The 17862-nt window shown below is 42.4% G+C and overlaps 1 protein-coding gene across 3 annotated transcripts in view; it reads right to left on the reverse strand.

Annotated features, from left to right (window-relative positions):
* Window positions 1–12680: 12680 nt before the first annotated feature.
* Window positions 12681–17862, reverse strand: part of PCCB (propionyl-CoA carboxylase subunit beta) — a 65385-nt gene continuing 60203 nt past the window's right edge. For 2 of the 3 annotated variants that reach the window (XM_054039945.1, XM_054039946.1), the window contains 3 exons: window positions 14585–14683; window positions 14259–14352; window positions 12681–12976 (listed from right to left, as the gene is read on the reverse strand). In XM_054039945.1, the coding sequence (XP_053895920.1) occupies window positions 12855–12976; window positions 14259–14352; window positions 14585–14683 (315 nt within the window). In that variant the 3' untranslated portion in view covers window positions 12681–12854. Of the gene's footprint in view, window positions 12977–14258; window positions 14353–14584; window positions 14684–15052; window positions 15136–17862 lie in introns of those variants that run through there. The other variant, XM_054039947.1, reaches the window with a different exon arrangement.

Below are 17862 nucleotides of genomic sequence, written 5' to 3' on the forward strand. Positions count from 1 at the left end.
GAAAATCTCCTGTCACTGACCTCAGGCTCCCTGAACCATCCCAATCCCTCAACTCTGAAGGCTCAGTTCCTAACATTCAGTCGGTTCTCTTGTCTAGCAGAAAGCCCACTACTTGCAAGACTTAACTGCAAAAGTGGAAATGTTTCCATTCCTTGTACTTTCACCACTCTTTGCAAGCCTCAGAAGCCCCACTTTCAAGGATCCTAAATTACCTGTCGGACTAAAAGACACAAGATCTGTCAATGATCTCAGAGTACTTGTAGTCGCTATCATGGCCTTCCATTCACCTACTGAAGGGGCTTCAGTCTTTGCACACTCAACCATGGTTAGATTCCTTAAGGGTTTACACAATTTATTTCCTCCTATCTGAAACTTTGCTCCCCCATAGGACCTTCATTTTGTATTCAATACCTTTTGAGCCAATGGCTATGTGCTTCCTCTTATACCTCTCCCTCGAGACTTTATTTCTGATAGCCATCACAATGGCCAGAAGAATGGGGAACTCAGGGCATACATGGCAGACCTGCCACACACTATCTTCTACCATGACAGAGCCATGCTACCTCCCTCCCCTTGCTTCTTTCCCAGTCTCATCAGAATTTCATATCCATCAGAAGATTAGTCTTCTGATATTTTATCCTCGAGGGAGGAAGCTAGTCCATATACACTAGACTTCAGGAGGACTCTTGCCTTCTAGCTCAACAATACTAAGTTTTTTAGGTCCTTTTCCAGACTCTTTATATCCTTTGCCAAATGAACAGCAAATTTCCACTTGAAGACTGTCCAAGTGGAATTGTGGTTGTATCTTGACCTGCTATAAAGTTACTAGGATACACACATCCCATAGAGGACAGCCCATTTCACTAAGGCTCAATCCACATCTTTAGCCCTTCTGAAGGATGTTCCCATAGCAGAAATCTGCAGGACTGCAACTTGGTCCTTCATTCAACATTCACCAAGCATTACTTCAATCTTACCTGCTTCCAGGGCTGACACAACTTTGGTAACAGAGTCCTCCAAACTATCTTGGATTTACCTCCTCAGCACCCCACTCCACACTGGGTTACTACTTCAGAGTCTCCTACAGTGGAGCACTTATAACACCATACACTTGAAGGAGAATACAGTCCAAGCAGCCGGTCATAATGCAGGGGTTGCCTCCAAGCTCAGTGCATCAATTCCATCATTAGAAAATAGGACTTTTTGCCCTGGCTGCATTCCTAGCAACCCCATCCATCACACCGGGCCTTACCCCTGCCCTGTGCACTCTGTGCCAACAGCAACCATCCTGCCTCTGCTGAGAGACTGAGTAACTCTCTGAAAATACCCTGCTTACATGCTGGGTTTTCCTTCATTATCTTAGGTGGATGCCTCATTTCCACATACAAATTAGGCATAGACGGTCCGTCTACAAGACTATATGGCAGGAATATTTGCATAGCTGGTTCTGAAAACTCCTGAGCTGTTTGAGTGCTCCGGCCCTTCTAGAGCCTCAAGTGATAAGCAACTAAACCAACTGACTGTATACAATAGTACTGTGTTATAAAAGTGAATAGAGTGAGGTCTTTTCTGAAAGCTAATGACATATTGGTGATCAATATCATTGTGAAATACTGTATATGGATTAACACTATGTAAGGAATTATGGAGTCATTGTATAGTTTATCCAGACAGTAGGGAATGTCACACCTATCCACCTGTCTCATACATAAATTAAGCATTGAGGAATCAGAAACAATGGATGCCCCATTAACATAGTAATCATATAGGGCAGAGGTGGGCAAACTATGACCCACAGGCCACATCCGGCCCGCAAGACCGTCCTGCCCAGCCTGTGAGCTCCCAGCCGGGGAGGCTAACCCCAGCCCCTCTCCCGCTGTCCCCCCTCTCCCACAGCCACGCCATCGCGCAGGCAGCGCTCTGGGCAGCGGGGTGGCACACTCCTGCCGAGCAACGCGGCTGCCAGACATGCTATTCTGAGCGGCATGGAAGGGGACCAGGGGGTTGGATAAGGGGTGGAGGGTCCCATTGGGCTGTCAGGGGACAGTGAGCAGGGGGCGGTTGGATGGGGCGGAGGTTTGGGGGGCGGACAGGGGATGGGGGAGTTGGATAAGCGTGAGTCCTGGGGGGCCTGTCAGGGGGTGGGGGTGTGGATAGGAGTCAGGGGACAAGGAAAGGTTGGATAGGCAGGGTCCCAGGGGGCCTGTCAAGGGGAAGGGGTGTGGATAGGGGTCAGAGCAGTCAGGGGAATGGGAGCAGGGGGGTTGGATGTAGGTGGGATCCCAGGGGGTGGTTAGGGGCAGGAGTATGGATAGGGGTCGGGGCAGTCTGGAGAAAGGGGTAAAAAATGAGGTGGCAAAGTTTGCAGATGATACTAAACTGCTCAAGATAGTTAAGACCAAAGCAGACTGTGAAGAACTTCAAAAAGATCTCGCAAAACTAAGTGATTGGGCAACAAAATGGCAAATGAAATTTAATGTGGCTAAATGTCAAGTAATGCACATTTGGAAAAATAACCCCAACTGTACATACAATATGATGGGGGTTAATTTAGCTACAACTAATCAGGAAAAAGATCTCGGCGTCATCATGGATAGTTCTCTGAAGACGTCCACGCAGTGTGCAGCGGCAGTCAAAAAAGCAAACAGGATGTTAGGAATCATTAAAAAGGGGATAGAGAATAAGACGGAGAATATCTTATTGCCCTTATATAAATCCATGGTACGCCCACATCTTGAATACTGTGTACAGATATAGTCTCCTCATTTCAAAAAAGATATACAGGCACTAGAAAAGGTTCAGAGAAGGGCAACTAAAATGGATTAGGGGTTTGGAACGGGTCCCATATGAGGAGAGATTAAAGAGGCTAGGACTTTTCAGCTTGGAAAAGAGGAGACTAAGGGGGGATATGATAGAGGTACATAAAATCATGAGTGATGTGGAGAAAGTGAATAAGGAAAAGTTATTTACTTGTTCCCATAATATAAGAACTAGGGGCCACCGAATGAAATTAATGGACAGCAGGTTTAAAACAAATAAAAGGAAGTTCTTCACACAGCGCACAGTCAACTTGTGGAACTCCTTGCCTGAGGAGGTTGTGAAGACTAGGACTATAACAGCGTTTAAAAGAGAACTGGATAAATTCATGGAGGTTAAGTCCATTAATGGCTATTTGCCAGGATGGGTAAGGAATGATGTCCCTAGACTCTTTGTCAGAGGGTGGTGATGGATGGCAGGAGAGAGATCACTTGATCATTACCTGTTAGGTTCCCTCCCTCTGGGGCACCTGGCATTGGCCACTGTCGCTAGACACGATGCTGGGCTGGATGGACCTTTGGTCTGATCCAGTATGGCCATTCTTATGTTCAGACATGGGACAGGGAGCAGGGGGGATTGGATAGGCATAGGGTCCTGGGGGGCCTGTCAAGGGGCGGGGGTGCGGATAGGGGTCAGACCACTCAGGGCACTGGGAGCAGGGCAGTTGGATAGGGGGTGGAGTCCCAGGGGCGGTTATGGGTGGAGGTCCTGGGAGGAGATGGTTAGGGGACAAGGAGCAGAGGGGTTGGATGGGTCAGGAGTTCTGAGGGGGACAGTCGGGGGTGGGAAGTGGGAGGGGTCAGATAGGGGGCAGGGGTCAGGCTGTTTGGGGAGGCACAGCCTTCCCTACCCAGTCCTCCATACAGTTTTGCAACCTGAATGTGGTCCTCAGGCCAAAAAGTTTGCCCACCCAATATAGGGGGATGGGAAGCCCACAGGAAAGGAAGAACAGCATGAGGTCATCCTGCCTCTTGAAACAAAGTCATTGAGCTTTGGGAGATATAAGCAAGGACAAAAACCATTTTTGGCATCCATCACTAGACAGACACAAGCTGCAAGTTGTGTAAGATGAGTTCCTCAACCAAGCAGGAGATCGAAGTCTCCGGAATCGAATATGTGTGTGAAACATGCTGTCATAACTATAAAGGGAAGGGTAACAGCCCTCCTGTGTACAGTACTATAAAATCCCTCCTGGCCAGAGACTCCAAAATCCTTTTACCTGTAAAGGGTTAAGAAGCTCAGATAACCTGGCTGACACCTGACCCAAAGGACCAATAAGGGGACAAGATACTTTCAAATCTTGGTGGGGGGAAGGCTTTTGTTTTTGTGCTCTTTGTTTTGGGGGTGGTTCGCTCTTGGGATTAAGAGGGACCAGACATCAATCCAGGCTCTCCAAATCTTTCTGAACAAGTCTCTCATATTTCAAACTTGTAAGTAAACAGCCAGGCAAGGCGTGTTAGTTTTTATCTTTGTTTTCTCAACTTGTAAATGTACCTTTTTGCTAGAGTGTTTATCTCTGTTTGCTGTAACTTTGAACCTAAAGCTAGAGGGGATTCCTCTGGACTCTAAGTTTGATTACCCTGTAAAGTTAGTTTCCATCCTGATTTTACAGAGATGATTTTTACCTTTTCCTTTAATTAAAAGCCTTCTTTTTAAGAACTTGATTGATTTTTCCTTGTTTTAGATCCAAGGGGGTTGGATCTTGATCCACCAGGAGTTGGTGGGAGAAAGGAGGGGGGATGGTAAATTTCTCCTCGTTTTAAGATCCAAGGGGTTTGGATCTGTATTCACCAGGGAATTGGTGAAGAGTCTCTCAAGGCTACCCAGGGAAAGGAATTAGCACTTTGGGAGTGGTGGCAGCGGACCAAATCTAAGCTGGTAGTTAAGCTTAGAAGTTTCATGCAGGCCCCCACATTTGTACCCTAAAGTTCAGAGTGGGGAAGCAGCCTTGACACATGCCTAGGTAAAGATCTTTCATCTAAGATGAAGAAATTAGTACCTTGTTGTACCTTGACAACAAGAGAAATTAGGAGGTCCTGACTGAGGGAAAGACAGCCATTGCTGGTAAACTGGTGAGAGAAACCATCTTGAATAAAGCCGGCTATATTAAATTTTAGACAGAAACATATTCTGTTTTACTTGTAACTATCTTTGTTCTTTATACCTGAACTCACTTAATCCTATGTATATTTTGTTAATAAATTCACTTCATTTTTACCATAAACAACAGTGCCGTGTTTAAAGGGAAGGATATATTTACACCCAGTTAGGTTAATAAGATTTGTGATATGTTTTTGTGTCTTTAGAGGAACAAATTTTATTATTCCTCTTAGTGCTGGACATTGGAGAACACATGGTTTTGGGAAAAATCCAGAACTGGGAGAGTGTTGTGAATGTGCTTGCTAGAAATCCTGGACTCTTTCCTTCTTGAGAGCAAAATATAGGACATTTCCTGTTTTGAACTGATACAATTAAGTCTATCTGGGGAAGCCCTCACTTTTAAAAAATCTGGTTTAGTATTGAATTTTTTAATTCCCATTCATAGGATGTGCATTTTCCTGCTTAGTGAATCTGCTAGACCATTTTTCTCTCTAGGGAGTTAAAGAGTTGTCAGATTGGTGTGATTCTGAATGCACAATACCCAAAGCTTTATGGCTTTTTGTCAAAGAAGGCCTCATCTTGTGCCATCCCGTCTAAGTAATAGGTAGCTGTGGAATTGTCTGTGAGAACTTGAAGAATTCTTTATGATAGGTAGAAATGCTTTGCAAACTAATGTCACTGCCCTTAGTTCTGGTACATTTATGTGAATTGTGGATTCTAGATGAGACCAGAGGCCATGAGCCTGAATATGATATAAATGTTTTCCTCAGCCCAGGACCAGCTCCAGGCGCCAGTGGAGGAAGCACGTGCCTGGGGCAGCACATGCTAAGGGGTGGAATTCCCTCCATTCTTGAGGCAGCACAGTCTGGGCGGCTTTTTTTTTTTTTTTTTTGCTTGGGGCGGCAAAAAAAGGTAGAGCCGGCCCTGCCCTAGCCCATCTTGGAGACATTTATTATCAAAGTTTTAGACACAAATCAGAGGGTATATGGAATTTCCACACCTACAGTTCCCTCTATCATATCCCATTCCATTGAGGATAGAATTTGATCTGGAATCAGCACTTTCATTGGCATATCAGGGATTGCTGGTCTGTAAACAGACTTGACCCACACTTGAAATGGAGTGATATGTAACTTGGCAAATGGGGTTACAAACAGGGCCGGCTCTAGGCACCAGCAGAGGAAGCATGTGCTTGGGGTGGCACATTTTAAGGGGCGGCACATTCTGGCCGTCCTTTTTTTTTGCTTGGGGCGGCAAAACAGCTAGAGCCGGCCCTAGTTACAAATGTACATAAACCCAGATGACCAAGAAGTATGAGGCGCCTCTTTATTATTGTTTGAGAGTAAGTGCGGAGTGGAAAATCAGTTTGTTTTTTTTTTAATTTGAAAACCACATGGTGGGAGGAATGCACTCGTTGCTATTGAGACTAAGAGAGCACCAATGAACTCGGGACTGTGATGGAATCAGATTTCACTTTTTAAAGTTAATCCTCAAATCTAGGGATGGAAATAAATGAATCACTTTCTTTACTGCCACTACGATCTGTGTTCACAACTTCTCCCTTACGTAGATGATTGGCTTGTGTGGGGGAATATACAACCCTTGTATATGCACAGATGGGCTGCAATTACTGATAGGCACTTTCTATACACCCTCAGTGCTGATGAAATTCCGAACTGCACAATTGTGAATTGGTACTGACTCCCCAGAGCCATAAAACAAATATTGTGTATGTGTAAGCATCCTGTAAGTCGAGTGTAATGGACTAATCCATGGGATCCAGTGTAGGGATGACCGAAGCGAGAGTTACCCTGTGGAACTTGGCATATCAGATGAATTTGTTGAAGTTCCTGAAATCTAGAATCTGACATAAGCCACCTTTCTTTTTTGGTATGAAAAATAGTGAGAATAGAAACCTTTTCCAATATACTCCTGAGGGACTCATTCTAGTCCTCTGAATTTGACCAGTTTATCTCCTGATGCTTGGCATTCTCAGAGTGGTCCCTGAAAAGAGACCAGGAAGGAGAGTGGCAAGGAGGAGGGATTGAAATTGAACAGCAGAATCATCCCTAGTCACTTGAAGGACCCATTGCTCTGTGGTGATTGCCATCCAAGTCTCCAGGAAATAAGATAGATGGGAACCAAAGGGTGAAGTAAAGGATATACAACACTTTTATAAATTAGTCCAAGATCCTCGACCATCACATCAAATTTGATGTTTTTGTGTCTGATCCGACTGATTACTTACAGAAGAGGATAGTGGAGCTGACTTCTTTCAACATTTAGCCTTCCTTCTACAGATTGTTTAGAAGGTCTCTGCTGTTGTGAATATGAATAAGGAGGATATTGAGTGTTCCTATATCTGAGTGAAGCTTGAGGACAAAACTATTTCTTTTTGAAAGGAGGAGTGTATAAATCCAATGATCTGAATGTGGCTCTCAAATCTTTTAATGAACACAGAGATTCATCAGCCTTGGTACAGAATAGATTTGAACCACTGACTGACAAATATTCAATAATTGCTTGCACTACTTTTGGTAAAGCTGACAGATAACCATGAGTGTTGACTACATGTATTGTGATGCACTAAGCCCTGATCTACACTGCAGAGTTAGATTGACATAAGGCAGCCTACAGAGACCCAACTCTGTAAGCATCTACACTAAAATGCAGCTCACACCGATGTAATTCGCCCACAATACAGAGTTAATAACTCCACCTCAGTGATAGGCGTAGTACTTAAGCCGATGTAGTTAGGTCGATGCAGTGTCAGTATAGACACACTGTTGCTTACATTGACTGTTGCTTGCCTTTCAGAAGCCCTCCCACAATGCCCCACACTGACAGTTAAATTGGTGCAAGTGTTCCTGGTGAGGATGTGCATTGCCAACACAAGGAGCGTAGTGGGGACATGCAAAAGCAGTTTAATTTCTGTGGTGGCTGTACATCAATGTAACGGAGGTCAACTTAATTTTGTAGTTTAGACTTGCCCTGAATGAGCACTCGAATCAACAGCATTTAATACATCTAGAAGAAAGGTTTTGGCAATAAGCTGCCCTTATTCACAAGTAGCTTTAAACTCACCTCTACATTCCGAAGGTAACCTGTGCTTAAACTCTCAGTCTATCCCATTGCAGATAATCATATTTTGCTATGCTGATCTGTAAAACCCAGGAAGAGTAAATCCCCCCCCCCCCAACCAAATGCATTGTCTTGGGTTTTCTCTTTAAGGGTAGATTTCCCAGACTCTTTTGATGACTCATTGGATGCAGCAACCACCAGTGATGATGGAGCCAGATGAGCATAAAAATACACAAATCCTTTAGATGGCACCTGATATCTACAATCTGTGCATTTTGCATTAGCTGAAATGGAAGCTGGGGAAGCCCAAAGATCTTTGTCTGGATCCAGTATCCCTTCATTAATAGGAAATGCAGCCCAGCTTCAGGATGCTGGCTGTAGAGTATCAAAAAGTTTATATGCTTGTTCCTCAACTGTCTCCAAAGGAACTTCTAGTATTTTTGCCATATGCTTTTCTGAAAGGTGGTAAAATCATCAGCTGAAGTCTGTGAAATGGTTTTTATAAGGCAAGGAAGAAAAATGAAGTACAGGATCAGAAGGACTGTCCTGATGGGCTGGTATTTCATCATCACTTGAAATCTGTTGTTCCTCTGCATCTTGAACTTGACCAGTAGAGTTATTAGAATTAAAAAAGTTTACAGCAGGTGGCTCACAAATAGATCCTGTATATTGTGGGAGAACTTGTCCTTGAAATTGTGATTATTGAGGCCATGAAGGCCAAGGTTGTGGACTATAGGAGAAAGGGATGTTTGGCCAGTTTGGAGGGAACCAAGCAGCAGAGTTAGAATTAGCATCCTCAGGACTATTAGGAGGCTCTTTTCCATATGCCTCCCTAGACTTAATTTCTTTCCATCCATGTGATTTCCCTTTTTGTGGAGGGCTTCTGTCAGAGTCTGCAGAGGAATCAGAGACTTTGGAGGAAGAAACCTCTAATGCAGAAGCCATGGCAGGAGATTGAATGATTTGAGTGGTACTCAAATCCTTAATTGCACTGACATACTGGTTCAAAGACATTTTCATTAGAGGTACCCTCAATTCTTTTTGAAGAGAGGATCTGTCTGGCACTGAGATCGGGGAAACCTCCCAGACTGGTGACTGAGGTTCTGGAGTGACCCTGAAGTTTGGTGAAGATACAAAAGAAGCTTTTGGAGCTGAAAATGTAGTTGTAAAAGGTCCCTGTAGCGAGGATGCTGTAGGTGCCTCTCTTTGCTTTGAAGCTTCCTCTGCAGCTGAAGCTGCTGGTGCTGAGCAGGCTTTGATCAAGGCTGACAAGGGAAGCTCTGCAGAAGACTGTCCTGAGCACTATGATTCTGAGAGGCAGTGGTGCTGAAGAGGAGGAACGCAGATGATTCTTCTTTCCTGGAGATATTTCAGCTGAAGGGGGTAGTTTCTCTATCAGCTCTGTGCTGCAGTGCAGCATGGCAGGTCCTAGTCCCTCTTTTTCCCACACCAGGAAGAGCTCGTCTGCACTAGCCGCTCTGCAATCCCCAGCACTAGTGGCTCCTTTGAAGACTCCTGGCAGCAGAGACAGAGCTCAGTGCTGGGAAACAGAATCAGAGACACTCAGTCCTTGGATAGCAAAGGTCCCTGACTCTCTGGAGAACCTTCCTGAGTCTTTTTTGTCTACTTAATTGCTCCAGAATTAGGTGTCACATTTCTGGTGACAGGAGCATTGGAGAGAGACTTGTGAAAACAGAAGCCTCTGAGTCTGAAGTAGCTTTCATGGAGCGTTCCATCAGAAAAAGCTTCAATCTGGACTCTCTCTCCTTTTGTGTGCACTTCTTGAAGGACTTGCAAATCTCACACGTAGTGAGATGTTCCTCACCCAGACAGTACAGATATCTGTCATGGGAGTCAGTTATAAGAATTACCTTTATGTGAACACAAGCACATGCAGGATGCATGCAAGACTCCTACTGGATACTACTAATGAAAATGCTTCAAACTCCTGTGCTGGGGCACATGGAAACTAAGTGGGATCCATGTGCAGGAACTTAGAGAACAAAGTTAAAAATTCTAATTACCAGCCTGAATTTGTTCATGGCCAATTTATATCCATTTGGTTTTGTGCCAACATTGTCCTTTAGCTTAAATAGCTCTTCATCCTCCCTGGTATTGCCCCCACCCCCACCCGGATGTATTTATAGAGAGCCATCATATACCCTTTCAGACTTCTTTTTGCTAGATTAAACAAGCCAAGCTCTTTCCAGTTACTCTTTAACATGAATGACCCAAAATGTACACAGTATTCCAAATGATGTCTTACCAGTGCCTTGTACAATAGCATTAGTACTTCCCTATCTCTACTGGAAATGCCTCGTCTGACACATTTTAGGATAGCATTTGCCTTTTCAGTTGCACCACACCGGTAGCTCAGTCATCCTGCGATCAACCTACACAACCAGGTTTCTCTCCTCTTCTGTTGCTTTCAACTGATGAGTCCCCAGCTTGTAGCAGAAATTATTATTATTAGACCCGAAGTGACCTTGCACTTTGTATTATTGAATATCATCCCATTTCTTTCACTACAGTCTTCAAGGTCATCCAGATCTGCCTGTATAATACTGCAATCTCCTTCTCTATTATGCTGCCAGCTTCGTTTCATCAGCACGCTCCTGCTTTTTATGCCAATGTCATTAACAAAAATATTAAATAAGTCTGATCTCCCCTTTAGCCAGTTCCTATCTTACAATTCGTGTACTGATCCCCATCTTCCCTAATTTAATTATTAATTTCCCATGTGGCACCTTATCAAATATTTTACTGAAGTTCAAGTATATAAAATTCATTGCACTTCTACAAAAACAGTTATTTTGATTTTAGTTTCCCTGAACTAGTCACCTGACAATCAGTTAATAATTCCATCTGTTTTATTGTTGTTTCTCCCAGTTATCAATTTTAATAATTTGGTTGGTGTTCTTTTAGCAATTTTATCTAAAAATTACTTCGCACTCAGATACCCGTTTCCACCCCATAGTACTACAGTTAGGTATTTAAATCAACTGGATTATGCTGGCTGCAGTCACAGATGTACACTTTGTTGACAGCAGAGGCTGTGTAACCCACCATGGCCTGTTTACTTCTTTCCTCTAATCACCTCTCTGCCCCCCACCTTTTTTTTTTTACCTGCAGGAGGCCCTTTGTGTTCCTGTACTGCTTTATAGCAGACATGCTTGTAGTCTGATGTCACAGGGTTGGTAGTGGAAAACATTACCAATTGTTCCCTTTCTTTGTGGATTTTAATTTCATTTTCTCAGTGTCATACATACAACAAATAAACCTTATACACATGAAAATTAAAAAGTGAAAAATCACACAATTGAAGCAATGCCAACATCTTCACGCATGGCACCTCTATCTGTGTTACAGACCAGGACATGGTGATTATGTCTAGTGGTTGGAGCAGGAGTATGTAGTCAGGAATTGGAGCTCAGGGTTGGAGATGGAGTTGGAGGCTAGGAATTGGAGCTCAGGGTCAGAACCAGAGTCAAAAGCCAAATGCCAGAGTAAAAAAAGACAGGAATCGGAGCCGAGTGTCAAAAGCCTGTTACTTGAAGCAAAGCAAGACTGGGGAAAGACCAGATCAGGGGTGGAACAAGGTGGGAGCAAGACTGGGAACAAGCAGGTGCAGGAGCTACCACAGCTGTGGGCGAATCCTTTGAGCAGCCACTGGACTTAAGAGCCTGTCTGCCGGCTCTTTCCACCACTCAGGCAGTGAAGCCAATCAGGCAGCCTACTACAGGCTGGCAGCACTTGTTAGGTTGCCCAGAGACTGGATCTGAGGTAGGTCCTGATTCCTGACAATCCGCACCATCACACCCCACAGGAACAAGGCACCAGTCCCATACACACAAAGCACTGAACATACCACTCAGTGTGCTATTTAAATTCCCCAAATGCACAAATCTGCATGTTGAAGTGCAGTAATTTGCATACCTTGTTTATTTTCAATTAGCCATCACTAATTTCCACTGTTATATATTAATTTACTTTCTGTCAGGCTCTTGTCACAAAGAGCAATAGAAAGTTGTGATAAAAGTAACAGTAGATTGAGCAATGTCAGGATACTTTAGCACATTTTACACCTTTCATTAAATCCAACTTTAATTAGACAAACAATTAAGTTTCTACCCACCAAGTGTTATTACACCCACATATGAGAATGCAATCTCACCCAAAGCATTTTGCGTAAAACCAGCTGCGCTGGAGAGAACATCACAGGAAGTGAAGTTATGGAACCCAAGAGCAAATTCCTCAAGACTCTGCATTCAGGATGGTTCCCAATGCTTCAAGAACCCCACCATCAGCACCATTAGAGGGAGCATACTGGGAGTTTTGCCTAACAAATACGATGGGTGCTGTAATGCAGGGACAGACCCAATAGGCCAGGATCCAGAGATGATGCACCGTTCCCAGACCGTTGTCCTGCCCAAATCTCAACTATACCAAAGTCTGACTGGATCCAAAGGCATGATTCTCTATTGGAGCCCTTTCTGTCTGTGCCGAACAATGATAGAAAGCCAATGGACTCAAGGGACATTCCTTCCCTGTCTCCATCACAGAAGATCAGACAATGAGGTTTTGGAATCTGTTTGGACTCATGACTTCTAAGGAGGAAGCAATTTCAGGACTGTTGGCTAAATAAAGAATCTGTTAATTAAAAGTAATCATATAATACCAGATAAAACCATTCTCTCAAAATTTATTGCTACATAATACTTAAGCAAATTAAAATTAAAAGAAATGTTCATAGTGCTAAGTTTAAGTTCTCCACTTTAACTAAGGAATAGATGTATTTAGAACACTTCCCCGTGTCACAAAAGTGGCTTCATTTTGTAGCCAATTCTTCATCATATTCACAGTGGAATGTTCGCATGCTTCTTCCAGGGATTGGATTGCGTTTTGCTAGCCAGCACTTCCAGATCACGGCAAATGCGGATTCGAGTGGTAGAAGGTTCAATGATATCATCAACAAACCCTGTTTAATTTACCAAAAACAAATTACACACAAACACTATTGCCTCCCAACCACAATATATCTAGTTGTAATTAGTGACTGCATAGTTTTGATGTTGCAAAGCAAACAATTCATGTATTAGAGAACTGCATGCAATGGTTAATTTGTAACTTAACTTGCAAGAGAAGCATTTGAGTTAAACTGACAAAGTTGACAATGTGTTTCAGTAACTTAAAAAGCTTTGCATAAACTTTATCATCAAATCAGTAAACTTTAGAAAGCCAAGAAATTTAGACTTACAGTGAGTCTCAATTCAAGAATAACTGTAAATTTCATTGGGAAATTCTATATGTATAGTCTCCTGCAGTTCAAATCAAGTCAGTTCAGTTTACAAATGACAAGATGTATTTTCTGTCAATTCTGCAAATTCAACCTGGCATCTGATAGCGAAATTCTGTTTTTTTTCTGGCTCAAGCCCCAACAATAAACACTGCAGTGAAAACATTTAACACTTCTGTTGATAATCCACTAGCCAGGAAACAATCTACCACGTTGTGCTACTGACAGGACTAAAATGTGGTACAAATGAATATACTGATCAGTAGAGTAAGCAGATGTAACTAAAACATATGGGGAACTGATTGTCTCATTGAGAAAGAGCCATTTCTACACACACGTTTTTCAGAGTAAAAATGCACTTTAAGGTTCAACTTATAAGAAATAAACTTTTAAATATATGGAAATACAGAATTACATCCACTACAACAAAAACTAAGGGCCCTTGGCCTACCACCTGGGGCAGTAGTGTACGTGGGAAACTGAAGCTGAGCCAGAAGTCTGGTCCCTTCTAAAGTTGACCAGCACACCTCATTAAACTCCACCCAAACTATCAGAGTGCTCTGAAGTACTATGGAAGTTGTCCAGGTTTTGAAATGCCTCTCACATTTAGAACATTTTTATTACGCTTATCAGCACCTCAGACATGGCCCTGTGTCCTACATCTCACCAGTGCCTCAAAGAAATTGAATTAGAAGCCCTTCAGATGTGTTGTTTTGTAGCTGGAATTTGGAAAAAAAATTAAAAAAAAATAAAATAAAATGTAAGAGCGTTTGAATAATTTCCAAACTATGATTAGTGCCACTTTCATTCCTAAATCCCTGTCTTTAAAATGCCGTGTGTGATTAAACTAATATTTGATCAAAGTGTTAGCCGTGACCACAGACCACATAAGTGAAATTTGACACTCAAAGGATTTTAACCAAGGAATTTAAGAAAGGAACTTGAAGAACAAAGTCCCAGGTACCTCTGACAGCCGCAGGGAAGGGATTTGCAAACTTATTCACATATTCTGCCTCTGCATCTGTTTCTTTTCCTCTGAAAATGATCCGGACAGCACCCTAGAAAGACATACAAACATGCCCTGAAACTGGACTGAAATAATTAATCCATCTTGAAAAAAAACTTTTATTTAAGACATAGGATTTAAAGCACTACAATAAAAGCTGTGCTATAAACTAGTAAGATACTTCAGAAAAAAATCAGTTGCATTAATCTCAGCAAGTCTCCTCAATGATTTTTCAGAGATAGTTATGGCTGCTGGAAGTCAGAAGTGAAACAGCCTGCATTTACCTTTGCACCCATTACTGCAACCTCTGCTGTAGGCCATGCGTAATTAACATCTCCTCGTAAATGCTTCGAACTCATCACATCATATGCACCCCCATAAGCCTGGAAGAGACAGAAAGTCATTGATATCAGACAAATGCACAACAGCAACAAACTAAATCCCTTCTGCAAGTATTGCCATTCCAGAGACAAGGACACACTGAAGAGAGCCCAAGATGGTCCATTTCGAGAGCAACTGCTCAGCATTAGCATAACTTTGCTCCAAACTTCACAGGAAGCCTGTGTCCAGGTTGACCTCTATCTAACAGAAGCACTAAACTAAAGTGCGACAACGGAGGTGTCTAAACCTAATGACATGAAAGTACTACTTTTAGTATCTGCTTTTATAAACGTGTCCATCACAAAGGCCTCCTCCTTCCTCATCACGAAAGGGTTAATGTATCGAAAGTACAGTAATGCCATAATACATACCTGCTGGTCTCGACTCAGAAAGACCTTTTGAAAATGACAAACAAGTTGTCGTTGCAGGTTGAGAATGGTACTTCTGAGCAAAACTGTACCAGAATGAGAAAAGAAAACGGAACCTATTTAGAATTCAGTTGATACTATCCTCATCTTTAAGGTTCTATCAAATAGCCAATTAGTGCAGAATCAAGACATCCAATTTTAGCATCTTTATTCTTATATTGCTGGTATCAGCAGTGTAATCAATGCTGAACATAAAAAAGAGAAATCAAAAGTTATCTTAAGAGTTCAGAAATTTACATGAAAATAATGTATTGCCAAGCCATGAAACAGTGAATCTGCAGCAACTAATGAGAACATAAAAATGGCCACACTGGATCAGACCAATGGTCCATATTGCCTAGTATCCTGTCTTCCGACAGTGGCCAATGCCAGGTGCTTCAGAGAGAATGAACAGTACAGGCAATCATCGAGGGGATCCATCCCATCATCCACTCCCAGCTTCCGGCAAACAAACTAGGGACACCCAGAGCATGGGGATGCATCCCTGACCATATTAGCTAATAGCCTTTGATGGACCCATCCTCCATGAACTTATCTCAGTCTTTTATGAACCCAGTTATACTTTTGGCCTTCACAACATCCCCTAGCAATGAGTTTCACAGGTTGATTATGCATCCAAAGAAGTGGGCTGTAGTCCACGAAAGCTTATGCTCTAATAAATCTGTTAGTCTCTAAGGTGCCACAAGTACTCCTGTTCTTTTTACAGGTTGATTGTGCACTGTGTGAAGAAGTACTTCCTTTTGTTTGTTTTAAACTTGCTGCCTATTAATTTCATTGGGTGACCCCTGCTTCTTGTGTTATGTGAAGAGGTAAACAACACTTCCGTATTCACTTTCTCCACACCATTCATGATTCTATAGACATTTATCATATCACCCCTTAGTCATTTCAGCTTGGGAAAGGAGAAGTCCCAGGCTTTTTAATCTCTCCTCATATGGAAGCTGTTCCATACCCTTCATCATTTTTGTTGCCCTTCTCTGTGCCTTTTCCATTTCTAATATATCTTTTATAAGATGGGGCAACCCAACCAGAACTGCATGCAATATTCAAGTTGTGGGTGTACCATGGATTTATATAGTGGCATTATGATCTTTTCTGTCTCATTATCTATCCCTTTCCTAGTGGGTTCCTAACATTCTGTTAGCTTTTTTGACTGGCGCTGCACCAGTGGATGTTGAATGGATGTTTCCAGAGTACTATCCACAATGACTAAGATCTTTTTCTTGAATGGTAGCAGCTAATTTAGACGCCATCATTTTGTATGTATAGTTGGGATTATGTTTTCCAATGTGCATTACTTTGCATTTATCAACATTGAATTTCATCTGCCATTTTGTTGCCCAGTCACCAAGTTTTATGAGACCCTTTGTAACTCTTCGCAATCTTCTTTGGACTTAGTTGTCTTGAGTAATTTTGTATCTGCAAATTTTGCCTCTTCACTGTTTACCCGTTTTTCCAGATCATTTATGCATATGTTGAACAGCACTGATCCCAGTACAGATCCTTGGGGGACACCACAATTCACTTCTCTCCACTCTGAAAATTGACCTTTTTTTTTTTGGTCCTTTGTTTCATGTCTTTTATCCAGTTACTGATCCATAAGAGGACCTTCCCTCTTATCCTATGACTGCTTACTTTGCACAAAAACTTTGGTGAGGGACCTTGTCAAAGGTCTTCTGAAAATCCAAGTACACTATATCCACTGGATCACCTTTCTTCACACGTTTGTTGACTCTTTCAAAGAATTCTAACAGAGTGATGAGGCATGATTTCCCTTTACAAAGCCGTGTTGAATCTTCCCCAACACATGATGTTCATCTATGTGTGTGATAATTCTGTTCGTTACTATAGTTTCGAACAATTTGCATGATACTGAAGTTAGGCTTACTGTCCTGCAATTGCCAGGATCGCCTCTGGAGCCTTTTTAAAAAATTGGTGTCACATTAGCTATCCCTACTGTCATCTCGTACAGAGGCGGATTTAAATGATAGGTTACAAACTACACTTAGTAGTTCTGCAATTTCACATTTGAGTTCCTTCAGAACTCTTGAAGGAATACTATGTGGTCCTGGTGACTTATTACTGTTTAATTTACCAATTTGTTCCAAAACCTCCTCTACTGACACCTCAATCTGGGAAAGCTCCTCAGATTTGTCACCTAAAAAGAATGGTTCAAGTGTGGGAATCTCCCTCACATCCTATGCAGTGAAGACTGATGCAAAGAATTTATTTAGTTTCTCTGCAATGGCCTTATCTTCCTTGAGTGCTCCTTTAGCACCTCGATTGTCCAGTGGCCCACTGTTTATTTGGCAGGCTTCCTGGTTCTGATGTACTTAAAAATGATTTTGCAATCCTTTTTGGCAATCTTTCTGGCTTAGTTAGTAGCTGTCCTCGTGGAAAACACTTTTTCTCCCCATGTTTTCAAAGTTGCTTTTTTTCTCCTGAAGACTCACTCTCACAGGCCTGTTGAGAGCTAAACCGCTCAGCTCTACTCTTATGATTCAGAATTATGACAGGATCAAAGAGAAGCCAGTTGTATGCAGAATCTGCATGGTGCTGCAAAGATGTGATTTGAGAACTCAATCATCTTCTTAAATTTTTCTTCATCTGTCCTCTTGGAGGAACCTACCTTTACATGACAACAGAACAGTACTTCCACGGACTTCTTAATATTCCCTGATGGGCAATTATTCAGATTTTTCAATTTCATTCAGATCTTTGATGGACCCAAAGATGTCTCAGTGTTGCAATGC

This window comes from Malaclemys terrapin, chromosome 9 (assembly GCF_027887155.1).
Source record: "Malaclemys terrapin pileata isolate rMalTer1 chromosome 9, rMalTer1.hap1, whole genome shotgun sequence".
Lineage (NCBI taxonomy): Eukaryota > Metazoa > Chordata > Testudines > Emydidae > Malaclemys > Malaclemys terrapin.